Here is a 21,234-nt window from a genome sequence, read left to right as displayed (position 1 = left end):
AAATACATAACATACCCCTAGTTATACAACCAGGAATTGTCAGAATGAGGATTAACACCTAAATATAGCCACAAAATCTGCACACTTGCCAATGATGTTGTCCAAAATTGTTCTAAATCTAGTTATTTATTTATGTGCTTGTTCATTTCCAGACATACCACAACCTTGACTTGGGCTGAGTTTGTTGTTAAGTAGTTAACCTTCCTTCCTTCCTTCCTACCTTCCTTTCTTCCTTTCTTCTTCCTTCCCTTTCTTTTCCATCCCTTTCCTTTTCTTTCTTCCTACTTTCCTTTCCCTCTCTCTTTTTTTTCTTTACCCTCATCTCTTTTTAAAGTCAACTTTTCAAATTTAGCTCATCATTCTAGCCCATTGAGATCTTAAGGAGAATTACAATTCTTTACTCCAACAAATAATCAATTTCTCCCCATTGTCATCTACAAATTTAATGAACATGCTTCCCAAAGCTGCAACGGTGCATTAGACCATAGCTCGAGGAAGCCACATCCCTCAAGCATACTGCCCTTAATATCCCTCAAAATTTTCTTCAAAATATCAGTCAGTTTTCAAATCAGTTTAAAAATACAAGGCTCTCTGTGTGGAATATCTCTGGAACACTTAAAAACTACGGTGAATTCCACTGCAACAAACAATCACATTGTTTATACAATGGATGTTCAACATGCCTGGGATAAAGACTCACCTGACTTCTCAATGCATTCCCCACACCCTCACCCAGACACATACATTTCTCTCTTAATGAACACATATAAGTCATGCTACTTGTCTGTGAGAGCTACATAATTCATTTCCCTTTTTGCCTTAGCTGCTAGGAAGCCCAAAACTAAGTTTTATATTCAATCGCTTAGCATTTCTCAGCCCCAATATCTTCATTTCTATTTAACTTTTGTCTTTTTTTTTTTTTTTGTGGTACGCAGGCCTCTCACTGTTGTGGCCTCTCCCATTGCGGAGCACAGGCTCCGGACGCGCAGGCTCAGCGGCCATGGCTCACGGGCCCAGCCGCTCCGCGGCATGTGGGATCCTCCCAGACTGGGGCACGAACCCGCATCCCCTGCATCGGCAGGTGGACTCTCAACCACTGCGCCACCAGGGAAGCCCAATGTAACTTTTGTCTTTTATAGTGCCTTTTATAAGTTGATCTTGATCTCACCGTAGCTAGGGTTTTACTGTAAGGCACTCTATTTTTAGGAGTATTCAAAGAATAATAAATATATTATACAAATAAAAAATTATTCTTGCCTTTTGTGTCTTCATCCAAGGCACTGATGAGTCAGTGAGAAATCTCTCCCCTCTTCACTTCCAAGTTTACTTCTCCTCTGGGGTCTTCTCAATGGGATAAAAATAACAATACTGTGAGCTTTGGTTGTGGTTAAATGTTCTCTTCCACCATCTGCTTTGTCCTGCCTTTGCTATTGCACAACTCCTTGCTATGTGAATCAGGAAATGCCAGACCTCTTCTTACCCAGGAACTATAAACCCTCAGTAACACTGCATCCTCTTTGATGAGTCTCTTTTGTGGCACCAGCCCTGCCTCCAAAGACATGGCATTCTTCACACAGAGAGCCCTTCCTTTTCCGCAAAGATCTTTGCATACTCATCTACCTTCTCCCCTCACTGAGTGTAATTAATAGGACTGTTCGTGCATTCACTTATTTGACAAGAATTTATCTAGCAGCTACTATCAACTAGGCATTGGGTGTGTAACTTGAAAACTGAGTGGATTACACTATGTTTTCTGGGTGTCCCAACAAAGCATGTAGTTCTCTTTGAACAACTCTCTCATACCCATCTCAGACAACCTATGAAATGGGACACATTTCTGTCTCTCTAGGGAGAGACAGAGTTTCCTTCTCTCACCCTCAGCAGTGGAGTGTCTTTTGAAGACTTGTTTGTTGTTAGTATATTTGACATAAATAGTGTCACATCATTAGCTCCAGGAGGTTTAACTAATGTTCTAATTCATTTGTATCTCCACACGGGGAAGCCCCTCACAGGATCAGGAAAGCCCAAGGTCAGTAGGGTTCATTGGTTCATTCCCCAGGGTCTGGACCACACAACAACTCAATCAGCCTGGTCTTCCCTTACCCTCCTTACCTTCTGCCTAGACAGGCTGGCAGCCACATCCTTCCCTGAGGCTGAGTGAAGCCCAAGGTGGAATCCTCTTCTTAATACCTTGGGAACCGTTGAGACTGAATCTCTGAGAAACTACCCAGAGAACTGAGGAAAGCACACATCTAGATACCATTAATCCCTCCCTGCTGCTACATCTCAAGGGAAGAACGTGGGACTTTGGGATTTGCAGAGTCAGAATTCTGGGTTCTTTCTCAACTCTCACCCCTTCTCATCTCATTTCTGGAGAATTCCCTGCCTACTTTGGTTCAACCGAGCCCCAAGAGGCTATCTTAGCTTTTAACTTGACCGTAGCCTGTAGGTCAATATTTGAACACAAACAGGAATTGTTTAGGGACATGATATTCTAAACTGGTCTAATTGCTGCTAGACTTAGCTATATTTTAATTATTGCCTACATTTTTACCCTCCAAGTTCGAGGTAGTTTAGAAAGACATACAGTTTGTTTGTTTTTTTAATTTATTTATTTATTCACTTTTGGCTGCATTGGGTCTTTGTTGCTGCATGCGGGCTTTCTCTAGTTGCGGCGAGTGAGGGCTACTCTTCGTGCGGTGTGTGGTCTTATTGCAGTGGCTTCTCTAGTTGTGGAGCTTGGGCTCTAGGCGCGCGGGCTTCAGTAGTTGTGGCGCACGGGATTAGTTGCTCCGTGGCATGTGGGATCTTCCCGGACCAGGGCTCGAACCCGCGTCCCCTGCATTGATTGGCAGGCGGATTCTTAACCACTGCGCCACCAGGGAAGTCCAAGACATACAGTTTTAATTTATTCAATTAGAGGTTAATTTTGTATACCTAGACAAATTCTACAGATCCTTCAAAACTCAGCCAAGTGTCACCTGTTACATGACGCCTTATTCTGATTCACATACCTTCCCCCACACTCCTCCAAAAACGAAGAATTACTCCCTGCTCCATGCTCCATGATGGCTTTGTGCACACCCCAGTTATAGCATTTATCACTCTGCATTGCGTTTATACACTCATTTTTCAACCTCTACTAGGATAGGTCCTCAATGGGAGCGACTAGTTCAACTCAGTTCAATTGCATCTCATCACCTAGTATGGAGCTAAGCACCTAATGGATGTCTAGTATTCATTGATTGCAGAATGTTATAACACTGGGCATTCCTTTATTTATTCACCAATATCAACCAAGATCCTATCACACTCCCTATAAATTATGTGTTTTATACCAGTGGCCGCTAGTGATTTTGGTCAAGGCCATTATAAAATGTAGAAACAAAATTTTTTCAAAGTTTGGCCATTCACGAACAACCTTCATGATTTATGTTTTATCTAACTTATAAGTATAATTTACTTAATATTTTTCTTGACTTAAATTCAGCTCACTCACTTTTTTAAAAACAATTTTGGCTGCATTGGGTCTTCATTGCGGTGTGCAGGCTTATCACTGCAGTGGCTTCTCTTGTTGCGGAGCATGGGCTCTAGGCGCGCGGGTTTCAGTAGTTGTGGCGCGTGGGCTCAGTAGTTGTGGCGCGTGGGCTCTAGAGCGCAGGCTCACTGGTTGTGGCACACGGGCTTATTCGCTCTGCAACATGTGGGATCTTCCCAGACCAGGGCTCGAACCCGTGTCCCCTGCATTGGCAGGCAGATTCCTAACCACTGCGACACCAGGGAAGTCCCTCACTCACTTTTTTTTTTAATGTAACAGCATCATTGTACTGGCTATATTTTTTATCCCTCACTTTTAAATAAATACAAAAAAATGTTTAAATGCTCATGTATGTATCACCGAAAACTTTCATCTCAAGGACAAGTAGCTCTGAAAACTGGAAATATTGTTGAAATGAAGGCCTACAGGTGTATGTGTGTGTGAGAGAGAGAGAGATTGAGAGAGAGAAGAGAGAGAAGAGAGAGAGAGAGAGAGAGAGAGAACTTGGCAGGAGTTTGTCAAAGCAATCTTGAAAGAAAAATGCAAAACAATTCCAGAAGAAACAACCACCAGCCACTTGAAAGTCTAGTTGTGTGTATACTGAGCTGGGACATATTTTAGCAAGTATCAGTGGTCCACTCAGAGGAGAACAAACAAAGCCACTCTGTTGCTCTGGAGCAGAGGCTGCAAGCTGCTGACCCACACGCTACACATAGGCGGTGGATGGCTTTTCAGATGGCTCCTGTTCAGCAGTTTTGTTACACTGTTGAACACTTCAGAATGCTATATAACAGAACAGCTGCCATGCTGGAGCTGGAACTCCCTTTATTTGGAGTCTAGACCCTTTCCACTGCAGCCAGAGCCACGGTCATCTCTGAGTGACACCACAGGCCGTATCTGGCGGTCTACATTTTAATTCCAGCCACACAAAAACTTTTTAACCTTTCTTCTTTAAGTTCTCCATTTTTGCCTCTCAGTTCCATTTCTCCCTCTCTCCATTTCTTTTGCCTTTCTTTCTCTTCTTTTTTTCCTAGTCCCCCGTGATTTTCTATTTGCTGAATTTAATGTGCCTATACCTTACAGGTGCTAAGTAATTATTCATTTTTAAAAGGCTGTAGGGAGAAAAATCTACTGACCCTGAAACCATGCCCCACAGGGTTAACAGAAATTGGTGACTCACAGAAATTCTCGAACTTGTCTTAAAGCTTTTGCTAAAAACCCCTCTGCCTGGCGCCTGCCTTCACTGAGCAAGTTCACCTGAATTATTTTGCTGCAAATTGCATACCCTCCAAGCTTCACATAGCCTAAACAGTAAGATGTTTGCCCTAGGAACTTGGAGTCAGCTGTGTGTAGTTCTACCTCTAGCTGGCTGAGACTGGTTGGGACCACTGACCCTAAAACTGGGCCTGTGCAGGTGTCTAATGACCTTCTAACATCACAAGGCCAAAACTCCACCCTCAGATCATGTGTAACACCACCATTCTGAACACACACCCCATGAAGAAGCATGTAACTCAGATACGCCTGCCGGAACACCAATTGCCTCACCTTTCCCCTACCTCAAATCACCTTTCCCCATGTCTAAGACCACCTTGGTTCTTTTTTTTTTTTCTTGGCTATGTTGGGTCTTCATGGCTGCACGCGGGCTTTCTCTAGTTGCGGCAAGCGAGGGCTACTCTTTCAATGTGGTGAGCGGGCTTCTCGTTGCCGTGGCTTCTCTCGTTGTGGAACACGGGCTCTAGGCGCTTGGGCTTCAGTAGTTGTGGCACGCGGGCTCAGTAGTTGTGGCTCGCGGGCTCTAGAGTGCAGGCTCAGTAGTTGTGGCACACGGGCTTAGTTGCTCCGCGGCATGTGGGATCTTCCCGGATCAGGGCTCGAACCCGTGTCCCCTGCATTGGCAGGCAGATTCCTAACTACTGCGCTACCAGGGAAGTCTACCTTGGTTCTTTATCCCATAAATATCTCAGGCCCCTGGCCTTCAGGGAGATGGAGCTGAGACTGGTTTTTCTGTCTCATCTCCCTTCTTGGCTGTCTTGTGACTAAACCTTTTCTTTGCTGCAAATCTTGGCGTCTCAGTGTTTTGACTTGCTGCATGTCAAGCCAACAACCTGGTTCGGTAACAACTCCTTAGTGACACTAGCTTTTAGTCATCTTCTGATCCTTCTTCTAGAATCAGACTCCACGGAGTTTAGAAGAGAAAATGACTGTACCCAGTGAGGCCACGAAGCTATTTCTTTGACCAATGCATCATTTTCTCCCAGGATGCTCTCCCCATGTTCCCCACTGGTTCACTGAGTCTTTCCAGCTGTCACCGAACCAAAACTTGGGTCTGCTCGCCCACACACAGTAAAGCCAATCTACTGACACCAGGTTGTGGTGAAGGAAAGTGCAACGCTTATTGTAAGGCACCATACAAGGAGTCCAGGACAGCTAATGCTCAAAAAACCAAACTCCCCGATTGGTTTCAGCAAAGCCATTTTAAAGGCAAGGTGAGGGAGGGGAGTCCCCGGGTATGTGATCAGCTTATGCACAGTTCTCTGATTGGTTGATGGTGAGGTAACAAGGCAGTGTCACCGGGGTTAAACATTATCAGTCCACGAAGACATGACGCTACGTGCTCATGGTCATCAAGTAGTTAATTTCTTCCATTTGGTGGTGGTTTTAGCGTCTGTAAAAAACTCAGGAAATGTGCATCAGATACTATTATCTAGGTACCTCAGAAAGGAGCTAAAGCAGAGGATATGGGGGAGAGGTCTGCCCTGGGAAGGGCCCCTAGGGTCCTGCTCAGGTACACAGCTGACCCCAACATTCAACCTGGTTCTCCCAAATGCAATTGAAAACCACAGTGGACATAGTTGACAGGTATGTGCAGTGTCTCTGTGGGCTGAAGGGGGCCAGTGAACCTTGCTGTTTCTCAGTGAAGCCTTGACCTTTATCCTGACCCACATCTCACCTCTCCAGGAAGAGGAAGCAGAGACAGGCTCCAGCAAATGCTGTGTGGCCCCAAAGATCTTTTTTTTTTTCCTAAGGGGAAAGATCAGTAGTGGCGAGGTCTGAATGTCACTACAAAAAAAATCGTTTCTTCTGTTTGTTCTTGAAGTTTTAGTTCCCAGGTCAAACTTATCTGGATAACAATCAAATCTTCAAATATATCTGAAAGGATTTGTGTTTGGTAATGCGAAGAGGGTATGGGTCTAACTGGCTGCATTTTCAGTTTGCTCACCTGTTTTACTTCCTCACAGCCTGGTTTCTGTTACAACAGACTCATTTCATCAAGACCCTGCTTGAGTAAAATAGTGTTTGCGAAAGCACTTCCTGAAAGACATGCTTACCAATCAGGTTCTAATAGTTTTAGGTTTATTCCCTAAACTAAAATCAAGTTGGAACATCAGAGAGCTGTATTCTTCTGCTGACTGTGATCATTCCTTCCAGAACTGCGTTAAGTGACTTGAACATCAGTGTCACTCCATCAGTTTACATTGAGAATTAGCCCTAGAAAATTCATTTCAAATTTACTATATGTTATACTGGTTAAGGTCACAGGCTCTGAAATGAAACGGTGCCAGCACTTACTGCCTGTGTGATCTTGGGAAGATGACTTAACCTCTCAGAACTTCAGCTCTTTATGTGTAAAATGGGGATAATAATGGTACCTATCTCCTAAGACTTTGTGGGATTCAAGTAAGTTAATGTGTACCAAGCACCTAAAACAATATCTGGCTCATACTTCAGGGCTCAATAAATGATAGCTAGTGTTATTATTATAATTGTTGGTATGTTGTTAAATGTGCTGTATTCTCTTTTGAAAAGCAGTAAGAAAAGATTCTTTTACATCTGAGATTTAACCCCAAAAAAGTGTTAAATTTCTCCCTATGTCTAGAAATTATATGACCTTTGAAGCTCTCAAATTTAATTGTATTTTATTTTTTACTTTGGCTACTAGGGAGCTCAGATGCCTTTAGGTGACCACTATTATAAACTGCAGAGAAGCACATGGTTTACATTTCTTTTTTGTTTGTTTGTTTGTTTGTTTTTGTTTTTATTTTTCGCTGTGTTGGGTCTTTGTTGCTGTGTGCGGGCTTTCTCTAGTTGCGGCGAGCAGGGGCTACTCTTCGTTGCAGTGCGTGGACTTTTCACTGTCGTGGCTTCTAGGCGTGCAGGCTTCAGTAGTTGTGGTGCATGGGCTTAGCTGCTCCTCAGCATGTGGGATCCTCCCAGGCCAGGGCTCAAACCCGTGTCCCCTGCATTGGCAGGTGGACTCCCAACCACTGCACCACCAGGGAAGCCCATGGTTTACATTTCTGCATAGAAATCTTACTACTATATTCTTCCTGAATTTTGCCTTCACCCTGATCTACTTGACTATGTGGGGTTTTTTTTGTCTTGTTTTGTTTTTGTTTTTTTTATTTTTGCCTGTGCTGGGTCTTTGTAGCTGCACGTGGGCTTTCTCTAGTTGAGACAAGCAGGAGCTACTCTCCGTTGCGGTGCACGGGCTTCTCATTGCGGTGGCTTCTCTTGTTGCAGAGCATGAGCTCTTGCCGCTCCGGCTTCAGTAGTTGCAGCATGTCGGCTCAGTAGTTGTGGCGCACTGACTTAGTTGCTCCGCCACATGTGGGATCTTCCTGGACCAGGGATCAAACCCGTGTCCCCTGCATTGGCAGGAGGATTTTTAACCACTGGACTGCCAGGGAAGTCCTGACAATGTGTTTTTAACTTTTGTATTCAATGTATTTCTAAGCCGCTTCACATCTTTTGTATAAGGATACTGGGAATAGAATAAATTAAAAATAATTAGAGAAATAACTTAATTTCAACAAATACCATTGTTATCAATAAAATATTTATTGACTCTCCACACTAGCTCTATTCAAGATTCTGCATGCTCCTGTACTTTTTTTTTTTTGCGGTACGCGGGCCTCTCACTGTTGTGGCCTCTCCCGTTGCGGAGCACAGGCTCCGGACGCGCAGGCTGAGCGGCCATGGTTCACGGGCCCAGCCGCTCCGCGGCATGTGGGATCTTCCCGGACCGGGGCACGAACCCGTGTCCCCTGTATCAGCAGGCGGACTCTCAACCACTGCGCCCCCAGGGAAGCCCGCTCCTGTACTTCTTAATGTTGCTGCCTGGCCAAGGGTCCCAAGAATTCTTGTCATCAGGTTTTCATACTCTTTCTCCCCTTTCTTGTGTGTAGCACAATCAGATATGGAATAGGGTGGCTTTTATCATCTATTGCATTTGCAACATCAAGAAAAGAATGGGGTTCTTTTCCTTTTCTCTTTAAGGATGGCATCTCGGAAGTATCTTGCCCTGCTCTCAGTCCTCCTTCTGGTCCTCTCCACCAATCTCCACCACAGCCCTGCTCATTGGCTATTGTTGTTTTGGGATTCTCCTGCAAGGGTCACAGGAGCCAGTCTCCTGCCATGAGAAGCAGATGACTCTACTGTGATAGGCTGGGACCTGGGACCCTTTACCAGAGTGCTCGTCCCTGGACAAACATCTCCTTGAGCAACAGAATTCAGAGAAACTATAAGGGACTAAAAAGAACTGCAAGCATGCACAGTTGGGGCAATTATGAACAAGAGGATACAAAAAGGCCACAAACCAGCCGCCACTTCTGACGTGCTGGGAGCAAAAGCAGGGTATTGCGCGTGCCCCATAGGCACGGCACTGCCAAGTGGGTGGGCAGACCCCCTAAGCTACACCTCCTGCCCAACCCACGGACCCGCCCCCCGCTCGTTACCGCATTTAAGGACCCAAGCAGCTCCTTTCTGGAGCAAACAAGGGCACCTGTTACTTACTTTCTTTCCCTCACGCTGCAGCACAAGCCCCAATAAAGACTTGCCTGAAATTCTCGTCTGGCCTCTTATCAACTTCTATTGATTAAAGAGTACAAGGGGGGCTTCCCTGGTGGCGCAGTGGTTGAGAATCTGCCTGCCAATACAGGGGACGCGGGTTCGAGCCCCGGTCTGGGAAGATCCCACATGCTGCGGAGCAACTAGGCCCGTGAGCCACAACTACTGAGCCTGCGCGTCTGGAGCCTGTGCTCCACAACAAGAGAGGCCGCGACAGTGAGAGGCCCGCGCACCGCGATGAAGAGTGGCCCCCGCTCGCCGCAACTAGAGAAAGCCCTCACACAGAAGTGAAGACCCAACACAGCCAAAACAAAAATAAACAAATGTGGGGTTTAAAAAAAAGAGTACAAGGGCCTGGGTCAGTAACACTACTGTTACAAAGAAGAACAAACCTGACTCCATATTGAATCTATTCCTTTAGCTCTAAACTTTGTGCTCTGTTGCCTGTGTGTAGTCATGCTGGCTCTGCACCTTTGTAAGAGAATGTTACCTGTAGCCTGAAATGTGCATGATGGCCCGTTCTCAAAACGTCTGCTTTATCAACTGCTGTCATCATCTTATCCTTCCATTCAATCATTCTCTCCTTCACTGACATTCCTGTGCTAGTCCTTATTCTAAGCACTGTGGTGAGAGAGGAGGCTGGTTTTGTAGGCAATCTAAGGTTTCATCGTTGGAATCTAATACAAAGTGGATGGATTAGTACTGATTAGCATTTCACAGACGAGACAGCCATGGCACAGTCATCTCTCCACTCCCTCCTTTTTCCGTTTGAGCTTCCTGTCCTTCAGATCATGTCCCTACTTCTGATTTGAGGAATATTTTTTCTAAGAAGGAATATTTCTGGCTCCCTGATCAAGTACGTTCTTGCCATAGTCTCCTCACTGCATTAGTCACTTCTTGATTCCTTATGCTATAGACCAAGGGGTTCAGCACTGGTGAGAAACAGTTGTAGACAACAGACACTGCCTGGCCCTCTTCTGGGGAGTAGCTGGAGCTGGGGCACAGGTAGATAAGGGTACAACACACATACTGCAGGAAAACCACCATGAGGTGGGAGGAACTAGTGGAGAAGGCCCGGCGCCTTCCCTGGGTTGACTCCATCCTCACAATGGTGGCCACAATGCAGCCATAGCAGAGGCAGATAAGGAGCAAGGCAATGGCCACAGCGGCCACACTGATGGCATAGAGAGCTGCCTCGTGCCTGTGGGTGTCTGCACAGGCCAGGCATATAACGGCAGGCGTGTCACAGAAGAAGTGATAGATTTCACTGTGGCCACAGAATGAAAGGTGGCAGATCAGAATGGTCAAAGGCAGCACCAACAGGAATCCCAGACCTAGAGAACCTAAAGTCTTCTGCCCACAGAGCTGCCAACTCATGATGAGGTTGTAATGCAATGGATGACAGACTTCCACGTACCTGTCATAGGCCATGACAGCAAGAAAGACACAGTCAGATTCCCCGAGAAGGATGGAGAAGAACATCTGGGCTCCACAGCCAGGGAGAGAGATAAGCATCTTCCCCATAGAAGGGACGCCAGCCAGAGTCAAGGGAGCAATGTTGGTGGAGTAGCCAGTCTCCAGCATGGCCAGTGCAAAGAGGAAGAAGTACACTGGGGTATGGAGGGAGTGTTCTCACCAGAGCCCAGTGGTGACATTTCCAATGAGGCTTCCTGGGCACAACAGCAAGAAGGCCATGAATATGAGGGCCACCACTGCCTGGTCTGTTGAGAAGGGGTGGAAGTGGAAATGGACCGCTCCCGTCTGGTTGTGCTCTTCCATTAGCCCTGGCGCCAGGAAGGACATCATGGGCAAAGTGATCCTCCTGTGTCCTCGAGCTTGCTTGTGTTAGAAACACAGCTCGCAGTCACTGATTCCTTACCTTCATTGCTTCTCTTGGAGTTCAGTTAATGTGATCTTGCCTCCTGCACTGTCCAAGCACCCCCAGGACACCTTAAAAGTACATATTTGTACAAAGAGCATATGATGCTCACATCAACCCTAAAAGGCTGGCAACACAGGTGTTTCCTTTACCTGTTTTACAAAGGTGGAAACCAGAAGCCCAGATAAGCTAAACAGCTCACACTGCTATCCTCCCCATTCCCAAACTCGCAATTTCGGTATCGTAGTTTTTGGTTTTGTTTTTTTTTCTTAAACTTTGAACAATCCAATTTTGTTCTGTTTTGTTTTACCAAATACTAACCCTACTCTTGTTTTACCTTCTTTCTCATATCTGCCTCCGTTTGCATTATTAGGGTGTCCACCCTAAATAAGGCTTTCATCCCCTCGTGTTTAGCTCACTGCCCACCAACCCAACTTATCATACTGTTAGATTAACCTCTCTTAAACACTTTTAAAATTATATTACTCTACTCTGACCCTAAACTTAAAAAGCAAAGGAACCTCAAATATATTAGTCAATTATACCTCGATAAAACTGAAGAAAAAATAATAAAGGAATCTCTTATTCTTGTGATATCACATACAGTTATCACAAAATAATTTTATAAGTGAAACTAGCATGACTTACCTGGGGTATAACTTCAGGAAATCCCCCAATGACCAAAATCCACTGTCCCATCTCACCCACCACACCTTTGTTCTAAATCGCTCAGTCCTTATGCACGACTCTTAAATTTTCTTTTAATTTGCTGCAAGGTAGACTTGTACATACGCAAACATACTTTCTTGTGTTTATGGATTACCTTTTCAATGATATTCAAACAGCCGAAGGTAGCAGCCTGCAGAAGGGTCTTTGCATTGATCTTTTCAGGGGGATTCTCAGAGAGGCTGGGCCATGCCAAAATCACTTTCCTGCTAAAATAGAGGGGCAGGGCCAAAAACATATGCAAATTAGAACGTTCAACCACCATTGTTTTTTTGGTGTAACAAGTGAACCAAGTTTTACCATTGTGTTTTCTTTTGGTTTACTTGTTAACAGTGATCCCCAGCGCTGGCAACGTTGTGGACAAATGAGCATTACCAAGCTCGCTGGTGGAGAGGTGAGAGGTTCAACACTTTAGAAAAATAATAATATTTGTAGATGCTCATGTTTTGTCAAAATATGGACAGTTTTCCAAGGTGAGTAATGCATACCTAAGTATTCGTAGTACTAACCTCTTAATTTGTGTAGATTTGAAATTTGCCAAATAAAAAATTAGCATTTGAGTTTAGTTATCACACTTCGGGAGTCTAAAATTAGAAATTAATCTGAAATTAGAATGACAATTGCAACAACAGAAACCTTTATATACAAGGTAAAAATCATAGCATAATTTTAATAGGGAATAATGAAGACAACTTAATACGGAACGCTAGATTCAGTGGATGAAATACTATGCAATCGTTTAAAGTTATATTTATAAAGACAATGTAATAACCTGAAGATATCTGTGATATAATACTAAACAGAAAATGAGATTTTAAAAATGAGGATCACCACACTGTAGAAAGAATGCACTCTGAGTTATGAGCCTGAAAAGTGTTTTTCCTGTTCTACATTTTCTAATATTCTTTAATAAACATCAATACTCTTATCATTTTAATGAATTGCAAACTTATAACATGACAAAAGGAGAAACAAGCAGTGTCGTCCTCAAACTGTGGAGTACAATATTTTGCAAAATTTTAAAGCAAAATAAACAATTTATACAGAAATTAAGAAAAAAGTTTGTCTAACCACAACTGGTCACTATATTTTCAATAAGAAAAGTGTCATTCCATGAATGCACAGTTTATCCTGCATTCAGGTAACTTATCATCAATCACCCCTGGAATTGGAACTGAAGGAAGTTTATTTTTCTAGCCAGGCTGCTTTCCCGGAATGCCTACTGCAGAACAATCCCTGTGCATCAGCTATTCTATGGAAACATCTGAACCAAAGCCATCATGGCCAGAAGCACCGAGCACCTCAAAGGAAAGTGCTGATTTGCAAGCTTGAAACCGGCTCTTTCACACTTGGTACATGGTCAACACATTCCTTTCCCTCCACCCTGTTCCCTCTTGAGTTATTTGTGTAATGCCTGTCTCCCTGGCTGCACATTACATTATTAGCATCTTTGAGGGCAGCTTCTATATTTCGTTTGCTTTAACACACATACTCACACACAATTTGCATACAGTAAATGCAACTCAATTTTTTAAAAATAATGAAGCCAACTTGACAAAGCCTAGTATCCTGAGTCGCAGCAGGGGAAACTGTAAAACAAAATAAAGCTAAAATGCCAGCTAACGGGTACTGAGTGCCTCTTAACGTCCACTGCATCGCAAATAATAATGACTGACATTTATTGGGTGTCAGGGACTATTCCAAGCACTTTATGCCGCTTAACACATGTGCGCCTCAAAATAAACTTATGAGGTAGGAGCCACTATGGTCCTTATTTTACAGATGAGAAAAACCAAAGCACAGACTCCAACCCTGGCCAAATACTGCAGACTGTACACACTTAACCACTACTCCGTGTTGGCTTGCCGTGAACATGTCCTCATAGTTGTCTCCTTTGCAGGCTTCAGCTTTGTATATGTGGACTTGGGGAAGAATAATGATTTGCTATATTCTGTCTAGAGGAGACAGTACATCATCTCCTAGTTGGGAATCTTTAAAAAAAAAGTAGACACTTAATATTCCTACTGCTGGGAATTAATTCTAAAGAAGTCAAAGGGATGAAAAAGGTATTCACATAAAGCTATTTCTAGTAGTATTGTTTCTGTATCTAAAAGAAAGAAGCAGATCACACAACATATAGGGAACAAAACTATCTAACTGTTCTACAGTCATTAAATAATATAGCGTATGAATTCAGTGCACTAAGAAAAGAATGCAGAAGTAGTGGTGAAAACCTTAATGAGGAGGTAAAAGACCCATACACTGAAAACTATAAAACATTGATGAAAGAAGGCAACTATGACACAAATAAATGAAATGATAACCCGTGTTCATGAGTCGGAAGAATTAACATTTTCAAGATGTCTGTGCTGCTCAAACTTATCTACAGATGCATGCAATTCCTATCAAGATTCCAATGGCATTTTTCACAGAAGTAGAAAAAATAATCCTAGAACTCAAATGGAAGGAACCAGAAAAGACCCCAGAGCAAAAGCAATCTTGAACAGTAAGAACAAAGCTGGAGATATCACACTTCCTGATTTTTTTTTTTTTAAAGAAGATGTTGGGGGTAGGAGTTTAGTAATGTATTTATTTATTTTTGCCGCGTTGGGTCTTCGTTTCCGTGCAAGGGCTTTCTCTAGTTGTGGCAAGCGGGGGCCACTCTTCACTGCCTTGCGCGGGCCTCTCACTATCGCGGCCTCTCTTGTTGCGGAGCACAGGCTCCAGACGCGCAGGCTCAGTACTTGTGGCTCACGGGCCTAGTTGCTCCGTGGCGTGTGGAATCCTCCCAGACCAGGACTCGAACCCGTGTCCCCTGCATTAGCAGGCAGATTCTCAACCACTGCGCCACCAGGGAAGCCCCTACACTTCCTGCTTTTTAATTATAATACGAAGGTGTAGAAATTAAAATAGTATGGTACTGGCACAAAAACAGACACATTGACCAATGGAACATATATACATTAGTCAGCCTAATAAAGAATGAAACCCTGCCATTGGTGACAGCAAGTATGAAGCTGGAGGAGATTATGCTAAGTGAAATAAGCTAGACAGAAAAATAAGTGGTGATATCACTTATATGTGGAAACAAAAAAAAGTTGAACTCATAGAAACAGAGAGTAGAAGTGTGGCTACCGAGGGTCAGGGAGTAGGGGGAATAGGGAGATGCTGGCCAAAGGGTATAAGCTTTCAGTTATAAGATGAATAAACTCCAGAGACCTAATGTACAACATGATGACTAAATTGAAAAACAATGCATTGTATACTTGACATTTTCCAAGCGAGTAGATATTGTGTTCTCAACACACACAAAGGAACAACTCTATGAGATGAAAGTTATACTAATTAGCTTGATCGTGGTAATCATTTCACAATGTATAACAAAATGTCACATTGTACACCTTAAATACGTACAAATTTTACTTGTCAGTTATACCTCAACAAAGCTGAAAAATAAAATATCGAGCATAAGTGTCTGTACTGGAAGGAAGGTTGAATAATTGGTAGCTCTCAGCATTCTCTGCACCGTATGAATTTTACAGTGTTTTCTCCATAAACCCCGTAATGATCCTTTGAAAGCTAATAAAGTGCTATGTAACATAACAAATACTGCACATGCATTATCTCATTCAGTCTCCACAACTTCTCTATGAGACGAGAACATCACTCTCATTGCCCCTTTACAGATAAGGTCACCAAGCCTTCGACCATGTGATTAATGTACCCGAGGGCACACATACGGTCAGTGGCTGAGCCAAGGTTTGCGTCCAAGTCTGTCTGAATTAGACCTACTCTTTTAACCGTTCTTATGTATTAACTCCAACCCCCAAGTTTTGAAAATTACTATCTGCCTAACTCTATCTTTTAAACAAACAAAAAACAAAGAGTAGTAGTAATAATAATGATACATGTATAGGGCTTCCCTGGTGGCGCAGTGGTTGAGAGTTCGCCTGCCGATGCAGGGCACACGGGTTCGCGCCCCGGTCTGGGAAGATCTCACATGCCGCGGAGCGGCTGGGCCCGTGAGCCAGGGCCGCTGAGCCTGTGCGTCTGGAGCCTGTGCTCCGCAACGGGAGAGGCCACAACAGTGAGAGGCCCGCGTACCGCAAAAAAAAAAAAAAAAAAGATAGATGTATCCCAATAAAATGTATGACATATGCTAGGGCTTTTGAAATATTAAAATTACCTTGAAAACTCCATTAATAACCTTGAAGGCCCTTTGAGATATGGAGATCCAAGATATGGTCACCCACTACATGACCTCTAAAATCCCTTCTAGTTCTATGATTTCATGAAAAACCTTAAAAAAAATTTTTTTTTAAATAAAAAAAGAAGCTCTAGATGGTCCCCATTTCTCCAAGAGACACTGAAAGAAAACCATCTTTTCAGGTGCTTTACATGAAGTTGAACGAAGAATTAGTTTCATCAATGTCAAGTAAAATTTTTTTTTGGCTGCGTTGGGTCTTCGTTGTTGCGGCGAGCAGGGGTTACTCTTCGTTGTGGTGCACAGGCTTCTCATTGCAATGGCTTCTCTTGTTGCAGAGCACAGGCCCCAGGGCACGCGGGCTTCAGTAGTTGTGGCTCACGGGCTTAGTTGCTCTGCAGCATATGGGATCTTCCCCAAGCAGGGATCAAACCTGTGTCCCTGCATTGGCTGGCAGATTTTTAACCACTGCACCACCAAGAAAGTCCCAAATGTCAAGTAAATTGAGAGACCACCGTCAGGATTTGAATGGTTCAGTACAGAACACCCAAGTAGATGGTGGGTGAAAAGTTCTGGCTTTGATATGTTAAATGTGAGATACTTACTAGGATCCAAATAGTGATGTCAGCTAGACAGTGGATATACTAGTCTGGAGTTCAGGGACAAAGTTAGGCTGCAAATGACATATCTGAGAGTTATCAGCCCGCTTTAGTATTTAAAAACAAACAACTAAACTGGATTACCTACCAAAAAAATGTAAATAGAAAAGAGGGCCTGGGGCCAAGATCCAGCCTGCGTGGGAGTTAGGGCGAGTATAGAAGCCAGCAAAGTAGACTAAGAAGGAATATCAGAGATATGAGAGTAAAGTCAAGAGGAATTAATTTCCCAGAAGCAAAGAGAAAAGGGGATATTGCAGAATATGGAAAAGAACAAAAAAACAATGAATAATGCCGCATGTGGAAATTTTTTTTGAATGTTATCTCAAGGTAAATCAAGTGAAAATAGTAATTTTCCTTTCCTCAACTGACCTCATCATTGAGTTCATCAACAAGTGACTAAAAAATAATCCTTAGGGCAGCGGTACCAAATGGAATAATGGAATATAGGAACACTGAATCTAATCTTGTTGTTTTATGCTTCCCAAGCAGACCTTCCCAAGTCATCTCAGGGACCAAGAGTGTCACTTTAGCCAGCTTAGTTATTATGAATGTCATTATTTGATGATAATTTCAAATCCAAATATCAAGGGAACTTCAAAGGTAAGTTCCAGGCTACAGAGATGTAAGTATAGCCGGATGTTACCTTATACAAAGAAGCAGCAGGATAGACCATACTCTCAGTCCCAGAATTGATCAGATAAGGAATCAGATCTGATTGAGATCAGTTTGAGAAGAGCTTTAACACAGTGCCCTGAATCAGTGAGATACGTGAATCTAGAAGTGGTAAGCATGCCAGCCCACAGATCTTCTGAGGACAGACCACTGGGGTCCTCAGCATTTAGCAAGGGATCCATGTAAATCTGCAATGGCTTGCAGTCCACATGAGTATATTAAAAGGTAAGAATCTCCTTCCAGACTCCAGATTTTAGAAGATTAGGAAAATCCCTGGCTTGTAACCAGGACAGGGCTTGCTGTGGACATTGGCCAAGGAACAGAAGCTAAGTATGGAGTGGAGTTTTCCCAGAAAGAGTCAAAGTTCAGTTTTGACTCAGAACCAGTGTCCTATACTAGACAGTTTAAGGAGAATTCAAGAATGCATACTGTGAAATCCATGTTCTTCAAAATGATTGATGGCAAGAAGGAGGCTCTGTCCAAAATAGTCAAGGGATCATATGCTCTAGATCAGATTGAGTCGGAAACTAACTGGCCTTGAAATATAATGTCAGTACTTTCAAGGTTTCTCCAGTTTAAAAATACATCTGTCATCCCAAATGTCAATAGAAGCTGAAGAATTAGAGAATATCGACTTCTGTTATAAAAGGAATGGCTAGAAGGTTTCTTCTCATTAAGAATCCCCCATATGCTCCGGTACATACAAAATTAAATTTGATTTTCTCCTGTTAAAAAAAAAAAGAATCCCGCGTATGCATTAAAAAATAATTCTAATTACATGCAACTTTTCAAAAACCATTTTTGGAAAAGAGAGATACGCCTGCACTTTCCTAACACATTGTCCTTTTACAACAGCCCTTAGCTGAATTTGACTTGTATTCTTTTTATTACTTTATCTCTCATTCAGTTTTGGCCTCTTTGTGTATTGACACTCCCTCTCGTTCTCTACACTTTTCCCTCTTCTCCTAGAAACTAGAGCTATGCCTTACATAGAGGAGGGTCTTAATAAATATTTTTTAAAGATTTATTAGAATAAATATTGATTAAATGAGTAGTTGTTGAGAGAGGACGAAAAGAAGGAGCAAAAAGGAAAGAGAGAGATTACAGATCAGGGCACTGAGCACAGACTTTGTAAGGATCTCAGAAAGGCTGGTGGTGTGTCACTCTACAGTGAAATAGCTTGTAGATAAAGGACAATTAGAATGAAAGGATTTGTCTCTCTAGGACACCTATCAGTCAGCCTTACACGTAGTGCATTGTTCAGTGAGATACAATTTATTTTTGTGATAGAAGCTTAGACTTGCTTCTGACTGACCTAGGAATTGTGTTACTTTGCCATTTACGAGCTGGGCAAGTTGGTTAAACCTTTAAGCCTGAGTTTCTTCATCTGAAAAAAATACAGACAATAAAGGTACATGTTGCATAGGACTGAAGGACCCCTTAAGTGAGAGGATGCCTGTAAAATGATTAGCATGGTGCACAGTACCCAATAAATGTTACCTATTATTATGCAGTAGGAGAATGATAACTCTTTGTTGAGTGTCTGAATATGTCATTTGATATACTCAAACTATGCTTGTGAAAGTATTATGCTGAAAAGTATTATGTGGGATTGCCTATATGCTACCATTATTGACTTTCAGAAGCAAATTCTATATGACTCAACCTATTAACAGTAAAGGGAATGATCCAGCAACCCCACTCCTGGGCATATACTTGGACAAAACTATAATTCAAAAAGATACATGCACCCCCATGTTCATAGCAGCACTATTCACAATAGCCAAGACATGGAAACAACCTAAGTGTCCATCAACAGATGAATGGATAAAGAATATGTGATATGTATAATGGAATATTACTCAGCCATAAAAAAGAATGAAATAATGCCATCTGTGGCAACACGGATGGACCTAGAGATTATCATACTAAATGAAGTTAGACAGAGAAAAACAAATATCATATGATATCACTTATATGTGGAATCTAAATGAACATATTTATGAAACAGAAACAGACTCGCAGACATAGAGATCAGACTTGTGGTTGCCAAGGGAGATGGCGGGGAGGGATGAACTGGGAGTCTGGAATTAGCAGATGCAAACTATTATGTATAGAATGGATAAACAACAAGGTCCTACTGTGTAGCACAGGGAACTATATCCAACCTCCTGGGATAAGCCATAATGGAAAAGAATATTTTAAAAGACTGTATATATATATGTGTGTGCATAACTGAGCCACTTTGCTGTACAGCAGAGATTGGCACAGCATGGTAAATCAACTATACTTCAATTTTTTAAAAAAAAAGGAAAAAATTAAAATGAAGTAAAATAAATTTTTTAAAAAAATTGTAAAGGGACACGACTTTAGCTCTTCTTTCCAGATGCTGCTGCCAGAAAATACTCTTAGAGTCTCTTCCAGAAAGTAAAAATACTCTCTTCAGACATAATTTCTTCAGATTTACCGACCTATGTAAAATTCGTATTTTATTTTATGAATTAATTTTATGAATATTTATGAATTCATAAATTCACATATAAAATTCATTTATATGAACATATAGAAAATGTTATTCAAAGATGTCTTGTAAAAATAAATATATCCATCTGATGTTGGAATCTTCCAGCTGCTATGAGTACCTTCAGGAGGAACAAATACCTGTGCTCCAAGCAGGGCTTTTGTCCCCTGAATGATAGCTGGAATATTATTCTCCCTTCCCTGTTTATCCCACAGTCAAAACTCCCAAATTAAGATTTCATTTTCCTCTTCAGGTGAGTCCAAATTTGTGCTAACAGGTATAACATAAATTTCAATTAGGCCATGTAGATAAACCTAAAGTCAGGACATTTTATATAAACTATCTTTTAACTGTAACAACTCATTTATAAGTAGACGAAACAGTGCTCATCCTTCATTCTACTTAAAGAGGGATTCTGCAATATAAGGTGACACAGGAAACTAGTAGTGGAACCAGATGTAATACAAAATTTCTCCCAGAAAATGTTAGATAGACCGGCCAGGCATTCTGTCTACGCAGCCATGTAAATCTTTTTCAGTCTCAGGATAGATCATGAAGGAATCAATGAATCAATGTACTTTACTGAACAGTTATTATGTGCCAGACATTCCTGTAGGTTCTTTTATGGACATTGTTTCACCTGCACATCATGACAATCTTGTAAAGTAGTGAGGTGTTATTCTGAGCAAATGGGGTCTTAGAGCAAACGAGCTAGCAAGATCACAAAATTAATAGGTAGTAAAGCTGGGATCCTAATACACATCATTCAATTCCAACATAGCCTACCTTCCACCATCTTGCTTGGAATCATCATCTCCCCCAAATTTGTATGCTCTTTTTACTGAATGCATTCTCCTAAAATCTGGTTGTATAATCAAAGAGACAGTTGACTGACTTAGGTAAAAGATCACCTTTTCACTACATTTTCCCCCTTGTTATTAAATGTTGTCTACAATTTAAATTGAGAGAAACTGACAAGGGAGGATGGAAGGTGTTGCAAACAGAACAAGAATAAGGGAAAATCTGGCTGACAGTCTTGTCCCTCTGACTCCATGAAGTAGACGGCATCTCAGTCATCTTTGCATCCTCTACGGTACCTTGTATATTTAAATGATGAATTAAAAAATGACCTACTGGGGCAACCTTGAACAAGTCAGGCAATCTCTTTGGAAGAGATGGATCATA

At 42.3% G+C, this 21,234-nt stretch overlaps 1 protein-coding gene across 1 annotated transcript in view; it reads right to left on the bottom strand.

The window, feature by feature from the left end:
* Positions 1–10,240: 10,240 nt before the first annotated feature.
* The window catches only part of LOC116758400 (olfactory receptor 10V1-like), a 46,668-nt gene continuing 35,674 nt past the window's right edge, over positions 10,241–21,234 (bottom strand). The window contains exons 4-5 of the mRNA XM_032641208.1: positions 12,091–12,202; positions 10,241–11,419 (exon numbers count right to left, since the gene is read on the bottom strand). Coding sequence (XP_032497099.1) covers positions 10,241–10,972 — 732 coding nt within the window. The 5' untranslated portion in view covers positions 10,973–11,419; positions 12,091–12,202. The remainder of the gene's footprint in view (positions 11,420–12,090; positions 12,203–21,234) is intronic.

The sequence above is a fragment of the Phocoena sinus genome, chromosome 8 (genome assembly GCF_008692025.1).
Source record: "Phocoena sinus isolate mPhoSin1 chromosome 8, mPhoSin1.pri, whole genome shotgun sequence".
Lineage (NCBI taxonomy): Eukaryota > Metazoa > Chordata > Mammalia > Artiodactyla > Phocoenidae > Phocoena > Phocoena sinus.
Note: the sequence above shows the minus strand (reverse complement) of the source record. Positions and strands in the feature narration are given on the sequence as shown.